The 18,641-nt window shown below is 32.3% G+C and overlaps 1 protein-coding gene across 1 annotated transcript in view; it reads left to right on the top strand.

Moving 5' to 3' along the window:
- The window catches only part of LOC115885719, a 145,781-nt gene extending 128,072 nt beyond the window's left edge, over positions 1-17,709 (top strand). The window contains exons 4-7 of the mRNA XM_030904707.1: positions 388-551; positions 3,598-3,787; positions 11,312-11,536; positions 17,521-17,709. Of these exons, the coding sequence (XP_030760567.1) occupies positions 388-551; positions 3,598-3,787; positions 11,312-11,536; positions 17,521-17,631 (690 nt within the window). The 3' untranslated portion in view covers positions 17,632-17,709. The remainder of the gene's footprint in view (positions 1-387; positions 552-3,597; positions 3,788-11,311; positions 11,537-17,520) is intronic.
- Positions 17,710-18,641: the final 932 nt, after the last annotated feature.

Raw genomic sequence — 18,641 nt, 5'->3', positions numbered from 1 at the left:
AAATTAGCACATTTCTAGGGGTTAAGGCATTTTTTACGCTTCTCTATATTATGTCTATTTATAATAGAACCCTACTTTGCTTTCAGCTCCATCTACGGTTACGTATGTGTAGCAGGCTTGAGAAAAAAATTACTTAATACCATAAAAAATGCATACTGACGCAATATCCTTTTTTATTTGAGCGATTATAATGAATTACGTTTAATAAATAATTAAATAGCATAATTACTTATTATACTTGTGTATAAGTGTTTAAAACTTTTTTAACATTAAATAATATATTATTATTTATTTTTAAGTAATAAACACATAATAAAATACATGTATAGACTTTTAAAATAATTTAAAATTGTTATTAAATATTATACGCGTTTTATTATTTTACAGAATAAGAAGAATTACGCCTTCGCCTATAAAGTGAAAGACAAGAAAACGGGAGATGATTTCTCCCATCAGCAAGTGCGAAACGCCAAAGCCACGAACGGAGAGTACAGAGTCAAACTTCCAGATGGACGGATCCAAATCGTTTCCTACAAAGCCGATAAAAATGGGTAAAATGTGTTTTCCGAACTTTTCGTTTTTAAGAAATGTTTGAACTCGTCAAAATCAGTTTACAAAGAAATAAAAACGTTCTTTTTCTGAGTTTCTTAAAATATTTAAGGCAGAATTGAGGTTAAACGTATTATCAGTCCATCAATTTAAATAAAAAAAATATATATTTTTTTTAATTGAATTTGTGTGTAATATCTCATGATGAAAATATACAATATGATTTACTTAACATTTGAAGGGTGTGGGCTACCTATGAACGTTTGAGTGAAATTATTCAAATACTGTTTTAGTTTTCTGTGTTGCTTAATGACTAATTAAGAATTAATAGAATCTATCCCTTTTTTTCTTAGCGACAATTTTTGAAAACGGTTTCTCTCTTTCATTTGTAGTCATTAAATCGACTATTTTGATTTATCCGGCTGAGCAATTGGAAAATCTATTTTGTTGGACAAAGTTATCATGGCATTTAGTTATCCCAATAAGTTCAGTGATAATAAATATGAGAAACTTACCTAATCAAAAAGTTGATTGACAAATCACAACGCAATTTGATGACTATAAGATTTATTAACATTAAGCTGATTTTTTTTTGAAACTGTAGCTTATGTTGCTTATTGGGTCTAAATGTAGGCTCCCGACCCTTGCTGGAGAAGGTGATAGCTCGTGTGCCACTTGTGGAGGATGATCCCAAGCAAGTGTCAGCCGCCCCTCCTGTAGTTTCCTTTGGATTTGGTCCCTTGGAACTTTCATTTGTAATATTCCCAGTGTCGCTAGGGGTCTTCTCCACAGCTTTACCGGTGGTGTTTTTAATACTAGATCTCATAGTATTCCCACGAATCGCTAGGATAGTTGGTCTATTTCTACAAAGTCCCGCATGCAGAAGTAAGAGGTGAAAAGAAATTCACAATGTGGTGCCCCCTGATGCCCCAAGGTTGAGGCCAGTAATGGCTAGTCCTCTATCTAGCCACGTATCCCTTTGACCTGGTCCCGCCATCGTAGGATTTAGGTCTTTGGTGAGGTTGTCTCCTTTTGGTCCAGGCGGTTAACCCAAGACCCTTTACACCCTCTACCCGCGAGACATGAGCACAGTAAGTAGAGGGTGCCTGGTATGATGGACAGGCGTAGCCCCGTCCGGCATCGTTATATGTCTTGGTGCAATTCCCTGGCCACGACACTACAGCCAGGGACAAGACAATGAGATGCTTCTTAGACCGAGCTAAAGTGCTAGAGTAGATACCTCCAGCACCGGACAAGGAGCTTCCCCACCAACGACAAGGTCTTGCATCTCCTAGGGGAAGTGAAGTTACCTATCAGATGCTCTACAGGAGCGCTTTCATTTTCATTTCACATTTTTAAGTTTCTTTCAGAAAACATTTCGCAAATTATTTATTTTTTCTATACAAATACAATTATGGCATTTGTATCAACAATTTAATAAAATTCCAGCAATTTTTCATAACCTTTAGTTTTTTCCTTAAGTAGCTTCAGTTTTGTTTTGTCTCATTTACTTGGAAAAAACGTTGAAGATACAAAATTGATTTTGTATTTTTGACATTTTTGTATAAGTAAGTAATGTTATCTAAAATATTTATGACACGTCCATGAATTGCACGCCAGCAGAGAATTTCTTTTCCCCCCTTACAGATGCCCTGTAGCTATAGAACGGATCGACAAAATGTATGTCATCCGACACGTCTGCGCTGCAAAACTGCGTGTGAACTTGCGGTACAAAATGTGTAGTTTTTTAAGCTTTTTATTTTAGAGCATCGGTTTTTGAGATCGAGAGAATATCCACTAATTTTATTAAAGAAAACTATAGAAATAGTTTTTAAAATATTTTTATGAGATCCTTTTTTTCTTTCAGAATTGATGCGACGATAAAATTACAATTTACCATTCCAATTATATCATTTATTTTGGTGTTTATTTACAATATTGAGTTGTTACGAAATACAAAATTTAAATCTGAAAGTTTTTTAGTAGCAAAAATAGTATAATCGAATCAGAATCTAGAAATTAATTGTCTACATATTTTTAAACTACATTAATGCCCACTTGCACCGTTTGTATAAACTTTGTTTAAACGCTAAACAGTGATTAACTATAATAAAATATTATATAGTTAATCACTGTTTAGCCTTTAAACAAAGTTTATACAAACGGTGCAAGTGGGCATAAGTATCACTGAAAAAACCTGCTGATTAAATACGGAAAATATATTTCAATTATTAGTTAATATTGCTTTTCATATTACGGTAATGGAAAACATCACAAACGGTACAAAAAGTAAATAAAATTTACCCTCCGTTTTTTTTCTTTCAGCTATGTCGCATTAATACACACCGTAAAATTATGTCTGTCAAAGAAAGATGCTCGTTTTTTCATCACTTTCCCTCTAACGAGCTGTTTTCTCGAATAAATACAGTTTTAACGCAATTTTCTTTTGCTTTTGTCAATGTGATAACGGCGGTTTCTTTGTCGACGAACTGTGTGGATGTACTTACTGGATAAATTTAAAGAAAAAATGTTTATCTCGCTTTTTCAGTCACTTTATCTTCAAAAACCTTTGAGAAGTTATTTGCTTGTTATTCTTTCAATATACACTTTTGGAATAAGGGTGTCTGCTTCAACATTTTTTGTATATTAAGACTTTTTATTTATTAATATTAACATCTTATAAATGCTTGCTCTCTCTCTCTCTCTCCCATATTTTTAATTAATTTAATAAAAATGTTAAATCAAATACACGTATAACCAGTGAAAGAACATACGAATTTTATCGGGATAACGGTTCTTAAAATATCTGAAAAAAATGTGTTTATTTTTTTAAAGTTTGATGCCCTCTAGTCTAACAGACAAACAAAGCACTTTTGTATAGAGGTAAATTGTGTCCAAGGAACTTATTTGGATTCCAATCCAAAAATATGTAGTAGTTCTATGCCTACGGAATATTGGAACACCCTGTATAACTGATATTAACCTCATTCTAAAATCTTTTTATTCAAAGCATTTTTCACAACAAATTGTAAATGTGTCATTTTTTAGATACAATGCTGATGTGAAATACGAACACGATCCAGAAATTATCCACAAAAAAATAGTTAATTCCTTTATTTCCGATCCTGAACACTACGAAGTTGAAAAAGTACCAGTTAAAGAATATTCACCTCCCTCTAGTGATTATGGTTATGAACATGATGATTATGGATACGAAGATGATGAAGAAAAAGAACAGGTCAGTAGGATTTTTAATTTTATTTCATAGTGGGAATAAAATAATAATATTTTTACTAATAATACCACAAGATGTTAAAATATTTTGGAACCAATATTTTGAAAATTATTTTGGCTATATTTTTCCTTTGAACATATTATAAACGATAAATCAACCTAATTAAAAGCATACAGAGTATTCTTATATGTCAAATATTAATTAAAAAAAAATATTGCGAGAGAAAAAAAGACTAGTAAAATAGTGTATATTAAATCGTTACAGTTATAATTAAATCTTTGGCGATTTTCCGCTAATAGCAGCGAGTTTTTCATAATTTTCTTTCCTTTGAAGTTAATAGGAAACAGCTATATAATTTTGGTGTAGGCAAGATTCCCAGTTTGAGACCTGAAATAATAAAAACAAATTATATCAGTTTTAGTCATTTGCTGACCATGCCAATATAACGCAACGCGCTTCCGTAATTCATTACATGTACCGTAAAAAAATTAAATATCTGCTATACTCTGTTTTTTTTTCTCAGGTAAGATTTCGACAGACGATGACAGAAAAAAAAACAGATGACGTCCATACCAATCCATTTATTTAACTAAAAAAAGTTTCTAATATTTTTTAAGTTAACTATGGATGGGTTTATATATAAATCCGTCATGCGTCATCTCTTGTTGTTTTTAACCAGTTTTATTAGTTTATTTCATAAATGACATATCATATTTCAATATTATTGGTTTTTTATTTACGGAAAGATGAACGACAAACGAACGCCGATGCGTGTGAACTCGTCTTAAGATTTTTGAGAGTTGTCAAACTCTTGCAAATTTATAGGTTATAATTTTGTGTCAAATTATGTCAAATAGAAATGATAAATATTTTGCATTTTGCATTTTGGACTGTGTTATTACGTGTGTTTCGTTCTTTTTAAAATTAACTGGAGGAAAACTCGCGGGAAAATTAAGTGTTGACCCAGACCATAGTTTACAGTTAATATCCGGTGCCCAGAGACAGTTTGCCAGAGATTATGGCCAGAGAGATGTATCAGCCACAAATAAAGTTTGTATACTATCTTGTATATTATACCAAAAACTGGAGTGTCTGTAAAACAGAAGCACACGATAGGTAAATAATAATTATATTGAATAATATTGATAAATATAACAATAAATGCAGGAAATTGCTTGAGCTTGAAAGCCGAAAATCTTTTTTATATCTTTTTTGGTATGTGGTGTTTTTTTTAAATAAACCCTTGCTTGTTTTGTATTAACACATACTGTAATTATTGTTTTTTGAATAAAATAACTCAATTAGATTTTCTTAATTTTATAGTCTTTTTCACAATATTTTGAAGTAATCACTTGTCACTTAAATTATAAATATTCATATTAATTTTCTGCTATGCGTTCCAATTGTACCAACTTAATTCTTTGTAAAATAAAATAAACTAATTTGAAAATAAAATGACAGACACATCTATCGCTTGTCGTTGGACAGACTATAGCAATTAATAATCAATAATCAATCCTTCAGAAACCCGGTGTACAACAATTAAACTCCATGATAAAAAAATAACTAAGAGTCTATACAAAACACAAATTGTCCCATCATTTTTACAAAAACATTATCTAAAACAGAATACTACCAAAAAATCTGAAGTTAGGAAATTAATTGTCTAATAATTCAAAAAATCAAAACGAAATGAACCCGTAAAATCATAACCAAAGGGTCTCGTGTCAGTTAAAAATCAAATTATTGACAGATATTGACATTTTCATTGTTGATATTGACAGTTTTGGAATTTTGGGCATTCTGGTGGTTGGAGGAAATTTGTTTAATGTACTGTCCGAAAATCTTTTTTATGTCTTTTTTGGTATGTGGTGTTTTTTTTTAAATAAACCCTTGCTTGTTTTGTATTAACACATACTGTAATTATTGTTTTTTGAATAAAATAACTCAATTAGATTTTCTTAATTTTATACAGTCTTTTTCACAATATTTTGAAGTAATCACTTGTCACTCAAATTTTAAATATTCATATTAATTTTCTTCTATGCGTTCCAATTGTACCAACTTAATTCTTTGTAAAATAAAATAAACTAATTTTAAAATAAAATGACAGACACATCTATCACTTGTCGTTGGACAGACTATAGCAATCAATAATCAGTAATCAATCCTTCAGAAACCCGGTGTACAACAATTAAACTCCATGATAAAAAAATTAACTAAGAGTCTATACAAAACACAAATTGTCCCATAATTTTTACAAAAACATTATCTAAAACAGAATACTACCAAAAAATCTGAAGTTAGGAAATTAATTGTCTAATAATTCAAAAAATGAAAACGAAATGAAACCGTAAAATCATAACCAAAGGGTCTCGTGTCAGTTAAAAATCAAATTATTGACATTTTCATTGTTGATATTGACAGTTTTGGAATTTTGGGCATTCTGGTGGTTGGAGGAAATTTGTTTAATGTACTGTCGTTTCCATTTAAGTTTCCCAGCCATTATATTGCGTTAAAAAATAGCCATTTTAATTCGCTGTTGTCATTAAACATCCGTTGTCATGGTGATCTATCAAAATATACTATTTTTATGGGTTAAAAATACTTGTTAGAACTTTTTAGAATAATCTTAGGTAAAAAAAATCCATTTGATTTGCGTCCTTTTTGAGCATACACTGCAGTATATTTGTCAGCGGCGAAAGCCGTAAATACGCCTGAATTTTTTTCTAGTAGAAGCTACTAGTCATAAATTCCCGCCCTTGCGTATTCAGCTACTGTCTCTTTAGCAATGCATGAGACAAAATCATCGACTATAAAGAACAAACTCAGACTTTATTTAGCGTAAAATTACTCGTTCTCCTTCTTCCGGGTCTTCTCCTCCTTAACTGTTTAGAATTTTAGGCGTGGCTGGCCACCAGAACTAAACGGAAGCCTAGAGATGGATCTTTATTTAACAATATTATATTTTATATTAACTGATATTTTATGTTAAGGCTTACTAACTACAGAAAATACCACTCCGAATAGAATGACATATTGTATGTCAACTTTCGGCATTTTCAATTAAAAAATAGCATTTTAATAATTTTTAATTATATCTTACTATTTACTTAATTAAAAATACGATTAGGACATATTTTAGCAGGCCAGAACAAGACACGAAAAACATTAGACAATCAAATATATTTTTTCAAGATTTTTTCATTAAAAATTGTTTTTTTTAACACAGCAATGGCACTCTAAATGGAAATTTAAAATAAGATTTTTTAAGCGAAAAGGCCAAAAGTTGACATATGATATGTCACTCTATTTAGAGTGTCATTTGCTACTGAATAAATTAAAAAATACCGAGGGTATCATTTAAAAATCAAAAGTTGTAGTCATTCCCGGTAAGTGACCGAAAACAATTGAATACGTCAATCTATCCTAATTTATGTCTTATACTAACGTACCAAATCTAGTTTATTGAATTAGATTAAATTTTATTACTGAAAAAATAAACAAAGGTATATGGGTGAAGTTATATGGTATGCCAAGCTTTCTAAAATATAAAATAGTTTATCTCCGTTTTTTTAAACGGAACATCCCGTATATTATTTCTTTGTTAGATGGATAATTAAAAATTGGTCAAGTGTGAGTCGGACTCGCGCACGTAGGGTTCCGTACCATTCATTATCTATACAACATTAGACACTATATTATTATAAACTTTTTTTCCGATTTAGCTGAAATTTTGAATGCGCGTATAAGTAATTTAAAAAAATGAAGAAACACATTACTAAAAATTGTATTAATCACTAATAAATATGTAAAAAGTAAAAATAAATATGTAAAAATATGTAAAAATTAAAAAAAGGATTAAAAAAAGTCGCCTTGACTAGGATTCGAACCTGCCTTACTACGGCTCCAACGTCATAGCAGCGTAAAGTTCTAACGCTTTAACCACGCGGCCACCGAGGGCTTGAAAGATTCTATGTAAAATTCTTACTTAAAAGATAATGTTTAGTGAAAGTACTTTTTTATTTATAAACATTTATAAATAATTCTGTTTTTAGTATTTGTTCTTATAACGGCAACATAGATACATTATCTGTGAAAATTTCAACTGTCTAGCTATAACGGTTCATAAGATAGACATTTGTGACAGCCGGACGGACGGACGGAGAGCTAAGTCTTAGTAATAGGGTTCCCGTTTTTACCCTTTGGGTACTGTCCAATTCCTATACAAATCATATCAGTATTAAATTGAATTTTCTTTTTATAAGATTCAAATAATCCTGTTCATTTTTGGTGTTATTATAGACCTCTTGCTGACACAGGTACAGGGCAGCGGTTATTTTGACAATAACCTTGATTAATTTCCGTAAAGATAATAGGACGGCATTTATTCTAATTTTAAACAGCAAACCGTCTCTTGTTCCAGCAACCGCTCGCAGCCCAAAAGGGTTCCGGTGCCCTGGCAAAAGGGCCGTTGTTGGAACAAGCGGCCGGCCCAACCCTGATCCCTGTAAATTACGTTGACGTCTCTCCCACTCCCACGACCGCTGCCTATTTAGTCGGAGGAGGAGGACCCGTAAATCACGGATTAAGGGTAAATATTTAGTTATAAGATAACCGGCAGTTTTGGTAAAGATCTGACCAGTTTAGGGCACCTTATTAAATTATTAAATAAATTTGAGTGTGTATTTTATTAAATTATTTAATGCTAAATATTTCGTGATATCTACTGGTATAGTATCAGTTTGTAGTAAAGTGGATTAAGTGTAAGATATAGGATTTAGATGATAGATTAGATTCTGTATGTATTGCACCGACATAAAATGTGTTCTGTTGTTTCTTCTCCAGATCGACAAAATATGCAATTGGCTTCGTCTCTCAATTCTGTCAGCTTTAAATGTCAATTCGGCTACTAACAGGGTATAAAATTCCATGTTGGTAGACTAAATACAGCTTTGACTGTCATTGTGTCTTTGCAGTTTTTGTACTTTTGTAGTCTTTGTACGACTCTTTGTTTGTACTTTTGGTGTACGCTTCACTTTATTTTAATATCGTCAATAGGTTATCCCTAATAATAATTGGTAATGCAAAGATTATATTCTGTGCATGTTGTTAATAAGCGTTCACCATTGCTATTTACATTTCCCATTCCATATTTTCCAAATACTTCAGGCTAAATTTCCTGTTGTTTGTCGACACGCACATTAAAGTCAACTAGCAAGATGATTCGTTTGTGCTTTGGAATTCGTTGGAGAGCAATTTGTAGAGATTGGTAGAATTTAGCCTTATCCTTAATTTTAGCGTCTAGGGTGGGAGCGTAGGCACTAATAATGTTGACGTAAGTTTTGTCTGATATAGGGTACCTTAGGGCCATAAGACGTTCGGAGACACCAATAAGTACTTCTGTTAATTTGGTCGTGATTTCGTTTTTGATCGCAATGCCCCTACGCTATGAATTCTCCAGTGTGTTGCGGGGTGACCCTTTCAAAAAAAGGTGTAATGCTCCTCAGTGAGACTACCTTCATCGGCAAAGCGGATTTCGCTAAGAGCAAGAAACTTCTACATTTAGCCGGTGGAGTTTCTGTGAGACTATTGCTGTTCTTCTCTGGTCCATTTAAATTTATCGTGTCCAGTGGAGTGCGGACGTTCCACGCGGCAAGCGTGAAACGTTGATGATTTTTGTTTCTCAGATGATACGCTCGAATAGACACCCCCTCCCGGAGATCTGATCGAGGAGGTATTATACCTCCGGACGATGATTTTGTCCCACTCGAATGTTGATCATTGATGTGTGTTAGCTGCATGAGACGGTTTAATTATTGTGACGGTTACGCTGCCGCACAGTTTTGGCTGCAACTGTAGCACGGAATAGCTATGGCAGTGTGAGGACTGGCGACGATAGTCCCCTTGTGCTGCGTTCTCGACCGGCTAGGAGTAGTTTACTACTCCCCTTTCCGAGGAAGATGATAGGTCTGAGGGTTATACTGCCTATACTTGGACGTCAGAGTCTCGTTTGTGTAAACAGGGAAGCGCGTGAACCACGTGAAGGTAGAGGTTGATTTTTGGGTAAGCTAAGCTATATGTATCGCTTCAATACCCCTTGCACCCCAGTATATAGTATATGTATGTATCCCTAATAATGTTATTGCCTATCGTCTATAATATACATATATTAATTAGAATTACTTTTGAAAAATGCAAATAAATAATTTACTAAATTAGGTGTAATAAAATATTATTACTTTGAATGTAGTAGACAATGATTCAGTATTAAAATTAAAAGAATTTCGGACTACCATTGTATTACGACCAAAACACATACGCAAAGAAGTGAAACAATGAAGTCGGGCATTGCAGATCATATTTGATCCAAGCATCACAACATAAAATGGTCGGAAGCCCGGGTTGTTCACAAAGAACCCTATTGGAAAAGGCGCAAAATTAAAGAGGCCGTATCCATTTCTCACAATAGTAAAATCTTTAGTAAACCAAGTATGGAAATTTCAACAATATGGCAACCACTGATAAAAGGATCCAATGTAGGTGTTCTTAGTAGAGAACCTCATGCTTGACTGCAGCCTCATGCTTGACTGCAAATTCACGCGTGAATTATTGTATATAAGGGCTCGGCTCTAGTACACAAGCTCTGTAGTTTTAGGATTTAGATTAGATCATACTTGATAACGGTCAGTAATAAAACTGACCAAAACCTAACCAAAACGTTGTGTAAGCAAAATAAATAAAGATAATGGAAGTCCGAAATTCTTTTACTTTTAATAAAACATTATGTCATAGAGCAATGTCGATGACGATATTAAAATATAGTGATCAAAGATATCTTAATTCCTAACTAAGTAATATTAAAAAAGATTTGCTTCAAAAAATGTTTAATCTGGGAAATCTCTCAACAATATTACATCCAATTCCAAGAACGATTCATTGTTGCACCAGCCTGAGGAAGATGCTCTTTTACTCTGGACGATTCTATATTTAAAAGGAACATCAGGAAATATTAAAGCTGTTTTTAAGTCTAGAACTATTCTAAAACAGTTCTGAAAACAGAATTTTCAGAATAAAACAGAACTATTCTAAAAACAAAAGCGGAAACATCAAAAAATGAAAAAGAGTGTATCTGCGGGTACCTTGTGAATGCTTCTCAAGCGTTGTCTAAATGTACGACATAACGAACATAAAAATCGTTACCCAGAGCAGGCGAAACAATGAAGTAAAATATTGCAGACGATGGTCCAAGCACTACAACATAAGGTGATTGCAATCCCGAGTTGTTTACAAGAAACCTCATTGGGAAAGCGTATGTTTAAGGAAACCGTTTCTATACCTAGCAATAACAACATTTTTAACCATCCAAGTAAAACATTGGCACAGTAGTTTTAGGATTTAGATTAGTTCACACTTGATAACGGTCAATGATATATCTGCCGAAAACATTGTCGAAACAAAAATTTTAAAATTAATTACAACGCAAGTCCAAGAAGAAATTTTATTTTGGGATTTATTTTGTTACAGCATGGTCAAAATAGTCATCCGGATGTAGAAATATACTCCGCCAATCCAAGGGACCAAGTACGACAAAATGTCAAATACGTGTCAACCACCGTAAGGCCGTTAGCTTACCAGAAAAATGTGGTTAGGTATACATCGACACCGGTACCACCCAGAACACATTCTTACAAAACCGGTGTCAACAATAATGGAATATATAACATTGATGTGAACAAATATAAGAAAAATGTAAGTTTTGCATTATATTGAATTAAGAGCAGTAACCATTAATTTTATTTATTTCATATTATCATTTTTTAAATATTAAACAAAATTTAATTCTTTTTGTTTATTTATATTAATTTTATTCATGAATAGTCTAGGAAATATCTACCACCAGAAAAGTCTGTAATAATACAGGGTGGTCCGAACTGTATTCGGCACGATATTGTATACAGGGTGGTCCGAACTGTATTCCGGAAACTTTGACAGCATATTCTGCAGATAAAAATAAGTAAAAAAGTTCGTATGAATGTATGTCCTAAAATGCTTAGTTTCGGAGATACAGGGTGTAGAAGTTTCATTTTTATTTCGATTTTTTCCAAATAATTTCTGAAGTAACATCAATATTTGAATGGAAATTGGTGCCTGGGAGTTTTTTAACCTGAGAAATTTTATTTTGATGTCAATATGGCTCCTACTAGTAGAGGGCGCCACCTACATATTTTTTAACCGGTTTGAAGAGTAATAACTTTTCGTCCGTACCTGTATAAACTACTACTGAGTAAAAAATATATATTTACGACGCTTTTTACGTAAAAAAGGTCTCTTGGTAAAAATCGCTACGAGTAATTGTTTTCGACATATTTGGAATCGAAATTATCAATACCTGTCATCATTGACATTAATAATTAAACATGTTGACTAAATTGTTATTAGACTGAAATCGTAAATTTGAAATATTTTTATGCCAAAAGTTTAACAGGAACTGTTTTATCATGATTTTTTGCAGAAAAATTTATGATCAATTTAAAAAAAAATAAAAATTTTCAAAATATATTATTTCGGTGAAATAAATCTAGTCAACGTGTTTATTTTTTGTCAATAATGACATGCATTGACATTTCCATTCTAAATATCTTAAGAACGGTTGCTCGTAGCGATTTTTACAAAGATATATTTTTGACGTAAAAAGTCACAGCGATGTATATTTTTTCGCTCGGTAGTTCTATACAGGTACGGACGAAAAGTTCAAACCGGTTAAAAATATGTAGGTGGCGCCCTCTACTAGTAGGAGTCATATTGACATCAAAATCAAATTTCTTATGTCAAAAAATTCCCAGACACCAATTTTCATTCATCGAAATAGAAATGAAATTTCTACACCCTGTATCTGTGAAACTAAGCATTTTAGGACCTACATTTATACGAACTTTTTTACTTATTTTTATCTGCAGAATATGCTGCCGAAGTTTCTGGAATACAATTCGGACCACCCTGTATCAGTAAAAAAGTTCGTATAAATATATGTCTTAAAATGCTTCGTTTTGGAGATGGAGGGTGTAGACGTTTCATTTTTATTTGCATTCTTTCCAAATAATTTCTTCTATCTAATCTAACTACAGGGTGGGTCTTAAATAAGTACAAATATTTTCAGGGCTGGTAGATCTCGATAAAGGAAAAATATTTTACATTGAAAATTTCCAAAAAAGATTACTTTAAAAAAAAATTGAGAACCACTGGATCTTTTCTGGATTTTCTTCCTTGTAAATTTAATCTATTACCTACATATGTTGGCATATTATGATCAAATTATATTTTTTAACTAAAAACTAAAAAAATTTCCAAGAAATTTTTCAAAAAATTCCAAATTTTCAATTTTTTTGCAAAAAAACCTGATAATTTCGTTTTCAACTATCTATGTAGTATCGAGAACCATTACTCGTGGCAACTTTTTCTACGAGACCTTGTTTACATAAAAATTGCGGCTATGAATATTTCTTCACTCAGTAGTTTTGTAGAGGTACGTTGTAAAAAAGTTACTATTCTTCAAACCAGTTAAAAAATATATAGGTGGCGCCTAAGTAGGAATCATATTCACATCGAATAATATTTCTCATGTCAAAAAACACCTAGACATTAATTTTCATCCATATAAAGACATTGGCCCAGAAATTATTTAAAAAAAATCAACATAAAAATAAAACTTCTATACCCTGTATCTCTGAAACGGCATTTTAAGGCCAAAATTTATACGAATTTTTTGACCCAATTTTATCTGCTGAATATGCTTCCAAAGTATCCTGAACACATTTCGGACCACCCTGTATATCGTAAGAATGGAGGGTGCACCAAAATCAGATAGATTTTGAATGAATTCCGTTTAGAAGTTTTTACCCACGCTAACTTTTTTAAACCAATTTTAATTTATTTGACACATCCTTAAAAAACTCCTTGCTTTCTTTTTACAATTCTATAAAAAAATCTTAACTCATACGATTAATTTTATTATGTTGGAAGGAATATTTTGACTCCAGTAATAAATTTTTTCATAAAAATATCAAGTATTCATTGGGAAATCGAATGCACCCCGTACAATTCCTCGATATACCGATTTGGTCATGTTAGAAGTGTGGTGTGGATTTTAACGTGACAAGTCACGTAGACAGTGATGTAGGCAGCTTAATGGAAAATCAAATGTATTAAAAAGAGATAAAAAGTTGGGTTGATACATTTCTTCTATACCGGTATTGCCGAATTTTGCATCAAAAGTTCAAACCGCATAAATAGGCGTTTATGGAAAATGTTGCATCTATGGTTGGAACCTTATTTTTCACAATTAGTTACTCATTTTACTACAGATGTAATAGATTCTATTTAACTTAGATATATTATCTTTATTTAAGTTTTTAAAATAGTTTTTTTTATACATAAAGTTTCCTACAAACGTAAAAAACCGGTAATACTATATGCCACTTTTGATTTTGTCTCTCTGTCTGTCAACCGGTCATTTATATTATTCTCTGTCTTACACGTTAAAATCGAGACCGCAGTTCTAAAATGACCAAATCGGTATATTCAAGATATTTTTGAGATAGTATTTTTATATAAAATAGATATACTGGCAAAGGTTAGTTTTGGGTCGAGATTTCCGTATGTAAGAAGAGTACAATGCGTTTATAATGTACTAAACAAAGAGAGAACAGTAAACACGTTGCCAAACGTATGAAATAAACCGAGAAACTGTACACATGGCTAAGAGACGTAGAAGGGGATATAGCAGATTTGCCGTAGTCGATCGATCTACCAGAAGTATCTTGCTCTAGCAGTCAACTATTAAGCTGACGCAATCAATTGGTTAACGTGGTTATTTGGAGTGTGTTAATTCATTTGTGTTTCTCAAAAACTTTAACGTGATTGGTCGGGCTTAATAATTGCCTGCTAGGGCTAGACACAACTGATCGACCGAATTAGTACCTCTGTCAGTACTTAAAGTTCTAGGGAAAGGTGTACATCATGCCTTATACGTGCATTCAGCTTCACTCTTTAATTACGTCTCGTGATACTTTATTTGTTCATTTACTAACGTGTCATTGTAATTTTCTCTATAGCTTTGATAAAAAATAAGTGGAATTGAGTTGGTGCTCGATAGTGGTCGCGCTATTAGAACTCTGAATTCAAAAATCGATATCTCAAAATCTATTAGAAATAATTGATTTTAGATTTTTTTTAAAAAACTTTCTTAATATGTCTGCTATAATTTCCTCGCAGACAGTATGTGAAAATCTTTATAAATAAAAAAGTTACACGATTGCTGGAAATTGCTATGCACTAAAGTAAATGGATGTGTGATTTTCTCTAGTTATCTTTTCGAAAATAAAAGTTTTTTAAAAATAATCGGTTTGCGATCGTGATTTTACTTTACTTGATAGGGAAAGGCGTTCTGGCAACGCCGCAACAGCACACCGTCGCATTCCTCTCACTCCGACTTAATAAGATCCCTATTCGATTTACTTCCATATATGTAAGTCAGGGCCGGATCTACCTAAGGGCTGTTTGGGCTGTAGCCCAGGGCCCCGAGGTTGCAAGGGGCCCTCAGACCCCGCTAATAAGAATAGGCGATAATTTGAATTTAAAAAAAAATCTAAATTAAAAAAAACTACCATAATTTTTAATTACTGCACTCATTACAAAGTATTCACGTTTTCAAATGCAACGATTATCTCATTCACTGTTTATTTATCAGAAAACTATCAAGTTCATTGTTTATTTTCAGAAAAAAATCAAAGTCTTAATTTACAATAATGGTCGAAAGGTATAAAAGTGGAGCTGAGAAACGCAAATTACAGCTAGATTGAGAAAAAGAAAGAAAAAAATGTGCAAAAATTGGGACTTTTTTCAAATCAAAACATAAAAACGAGGACGAACTCGCTGAAAATTCATCAACAAGCGCAAAGGAAGGGATATTATCTGAAGAGAATCTATTTGAAGGGAGTAGCAAATCGCAACACCAAGAAAAAAAGACAAATGATGAAAATGTGCAAGGTTTTGACTACCAGCAACCCTCTGATCAAACGGAAAACGATATTGGTGTTCAGCGACAGGATGGTAACACAAACACGGAGACAGAGACACGCATTTAGAGAATACCTATTAATTTTGAGTTTGAGAAATATGTTGACGTGGGCTTGTGGCCAGAATGCTAAATAATGATTTAATGACATCCTCTCACATAAAATGACCGACTTTCAAAATAAAAATCCAAAATATATATATTCAGCTTCTATAAAGAAATACAAGGAACAAAACAGAGCATTTTGAAATAGCCATTTCGCTAAAAAATGAAAAATGGTCAATCACTGGAAAGATCTTGGCTAACATATTCAACAAGTGTTTGTGCTGTTTTTTGTATGCCTTGCAAACTTTTTTTTTAAACCTCTTCTCAATACACGACTGGAATTTCTGATGGAAACACATAGGAACTTGTTTAGAAACCCACGAAAATTCTAATGAACATAAGAAATCAATGTTAGTGTGGTTGAAAAGAAAATAAATCTGTTTTAGGCAAGCAGCTTCAGGAGTAATTAAGAAAAGAAATATATTATTATCAGAATGTCCAAAAACGGGTAATTGTAGTGGTAAAATTTTTGAGTATAAATGGCTTAGCATTTAGAAGTTCCGAGGAAGTATTTGGTTCTCCACATAATGGTAGTTTTATGAGGAGTCTGGAGCTATTGGCAGAGTTCCATCCATTCATTCGTGAACACATTGAATATCGGGAGCTGCCACCAAAACCGATAATATCGTACTTATCAAAAACACACAAACACACAAAATATTATTCAACTGTGATGGATTCTACACCAAATCTGTCTCACAATGATCTGTCTCACAACTTGCTATTGTATTACGATACTGTTTTCGGGGAAAAGTATATGAAAGATGTGTAGCCTTCATTAAAATTAGTAGTCATACTGCATTACATTTATTTAATATTCTACAAGACTTTATAGAAACAAATGGATTACTACTGATGGGGAAATCTTATGACAACGCTGCCAATATGGCGTGTCACTACAATGTTTTTTGACATGGCTATAATTGAGTACTTAAGTAGGCCCCTAAGTAGTTTCAGCCCAGGGCCCCACAAATTCACGATCCGCCTCTGATGTAAGTACCGACCCAAAAGTAACAGTTGCCAGCATGGTATCCGTTTTCTACTATTCATACAGTTATCACCCCGCTTATAGCATTACCTATTATAAATCCTTTATGGGTATTTCGCCACTGCACTGGAAGAAAATCTACAAAATAAAATAGTTATTTTTTGTAAACGCTTCTGCGTTAAACCTAAACGGACACTGTTTGTCAGAAGTTATGTTTACAGTTATACAAATTTGCCTAACAAAGAAAAAAATGCTTAACGTTTCGGAAAGTTTATCTCTTTCCGTCGTCGGAAGCAAAAAAATACAATCAATAAAGAAAAAAACTAATTAAAATATTTAAATTCGACTGTTCGAGAACACTTTACTTTTTTAAAACAGATACGTGTACAAGAAACCGTTGACGTTGTTTTCTATGAAACCGTTGACGTTGTTAACGTAAAATGTCTGAGGTATAGACATTTTTATTACCTATTATAGAAGCGTAAAAACATTTACTTTTAAATTGTCTAATTTTTTTTATAAAAAATAGAATATTAAATATCTAATATTCTATTATATTCTGTTTAGGTTGCCTCTACTACACCTTATCCTGTTGGAGACGAATATCACAAAGCCCTCGCTCAAGAAGACGAATTACCCGAAGGCATTTACATAGTAGGAAAATCCGGCCACAAATGAAATATCAAATTTCATTTGACATAGGAAACTGCTGTCAGGTTTAGTAATATTAAGATAATCTGTATATTTATTTTTGTACAAAACCGTTGGAAATAAAATTTTTACTTAATTTAAATGTTTATATTTATTTTATATGAAATCTGAAAGAACATTTCTCTTATTACTTCTTTTAAAACATTTAATATTCTAATATTTACAAAAAAAAATTCTTCAATATTTATAAATACGTAAAAAATACTTTATGGTATTAAAAATAAAATATAGAAAAGTTATATTGACTATTACTACTACTATTAAAGACGAAATGTTGACAAAATAACATTGATGTACCGTTATTTTAAGAACCAATTGTATCTTACGTATTTCTCAAGATGAATAAATTTTATAACATGAAAGATTAGTGTGGGTGCTTAAAAGAAATACGTTGTTTGGATAGAACGAAACAAAATGGCTGGATGCATTGTACCGTGACTACAGAAAAATTTATCTGAACTTGTACAAACATAATACTTTATCAGAGCGTAGGCAGCTTCGATATCGAAAATTCTTATCCAGAAATAACAGAAAATCGCTGACAATTCGAAATAAAATCAATTATTATCGCACTAGACGTTCGATAGAGAGATATATAGAAACGTCATTGTTTCCTTATACTGCAAAGATATTGCAGCAATATATTTTCAGAGAAAATATCGTGGAATTGGAGGAAACCGGAGAAAGAAAAATATCTATCTAGTCGGTGTTAATAAAAGACTTTATAAAAGGAAAAATTAAAGGCTTTGTGTATGAGTATCGAGGCTCGCGGTTCTCGAATCCTCAAATTAGGTCTAGTCGATATTATCTAAAAAAAGATTAAAGCAATATACTGTGTTCCATCACAGAGAAACAACTAAAAAAGGACTAAAACTGTTCTGATGAGAATGAATACAATAAAGAACTTGTAATAATAAGAAAGCTTTTAAGATAACTTTTGGAATTATTTATTTATTTATCGTATGGCTATACATGCA

This window comes from Sitophilus oryzae, unplaced genomic scaffold, assembly GCF_002938485.1.
Source record: "Sitophilus oryzae breed Bouriz unplaced genomic scaffold, Soryzae_2.0 scaffold_41_pilon_pilon, whole genome shotgun sequence".
In the NCBI taxonomy this organism is placed as follows: domain Eukaryota; kingdom Metazoa; phylum Arthropoda; class Insecta; order Coleoptera; family Curculionidae; genus Sitophilus; species Sitophilus oryzae.
This window is presented reverse-complemented; position numbering and strand designations above follow the sequence as displayed.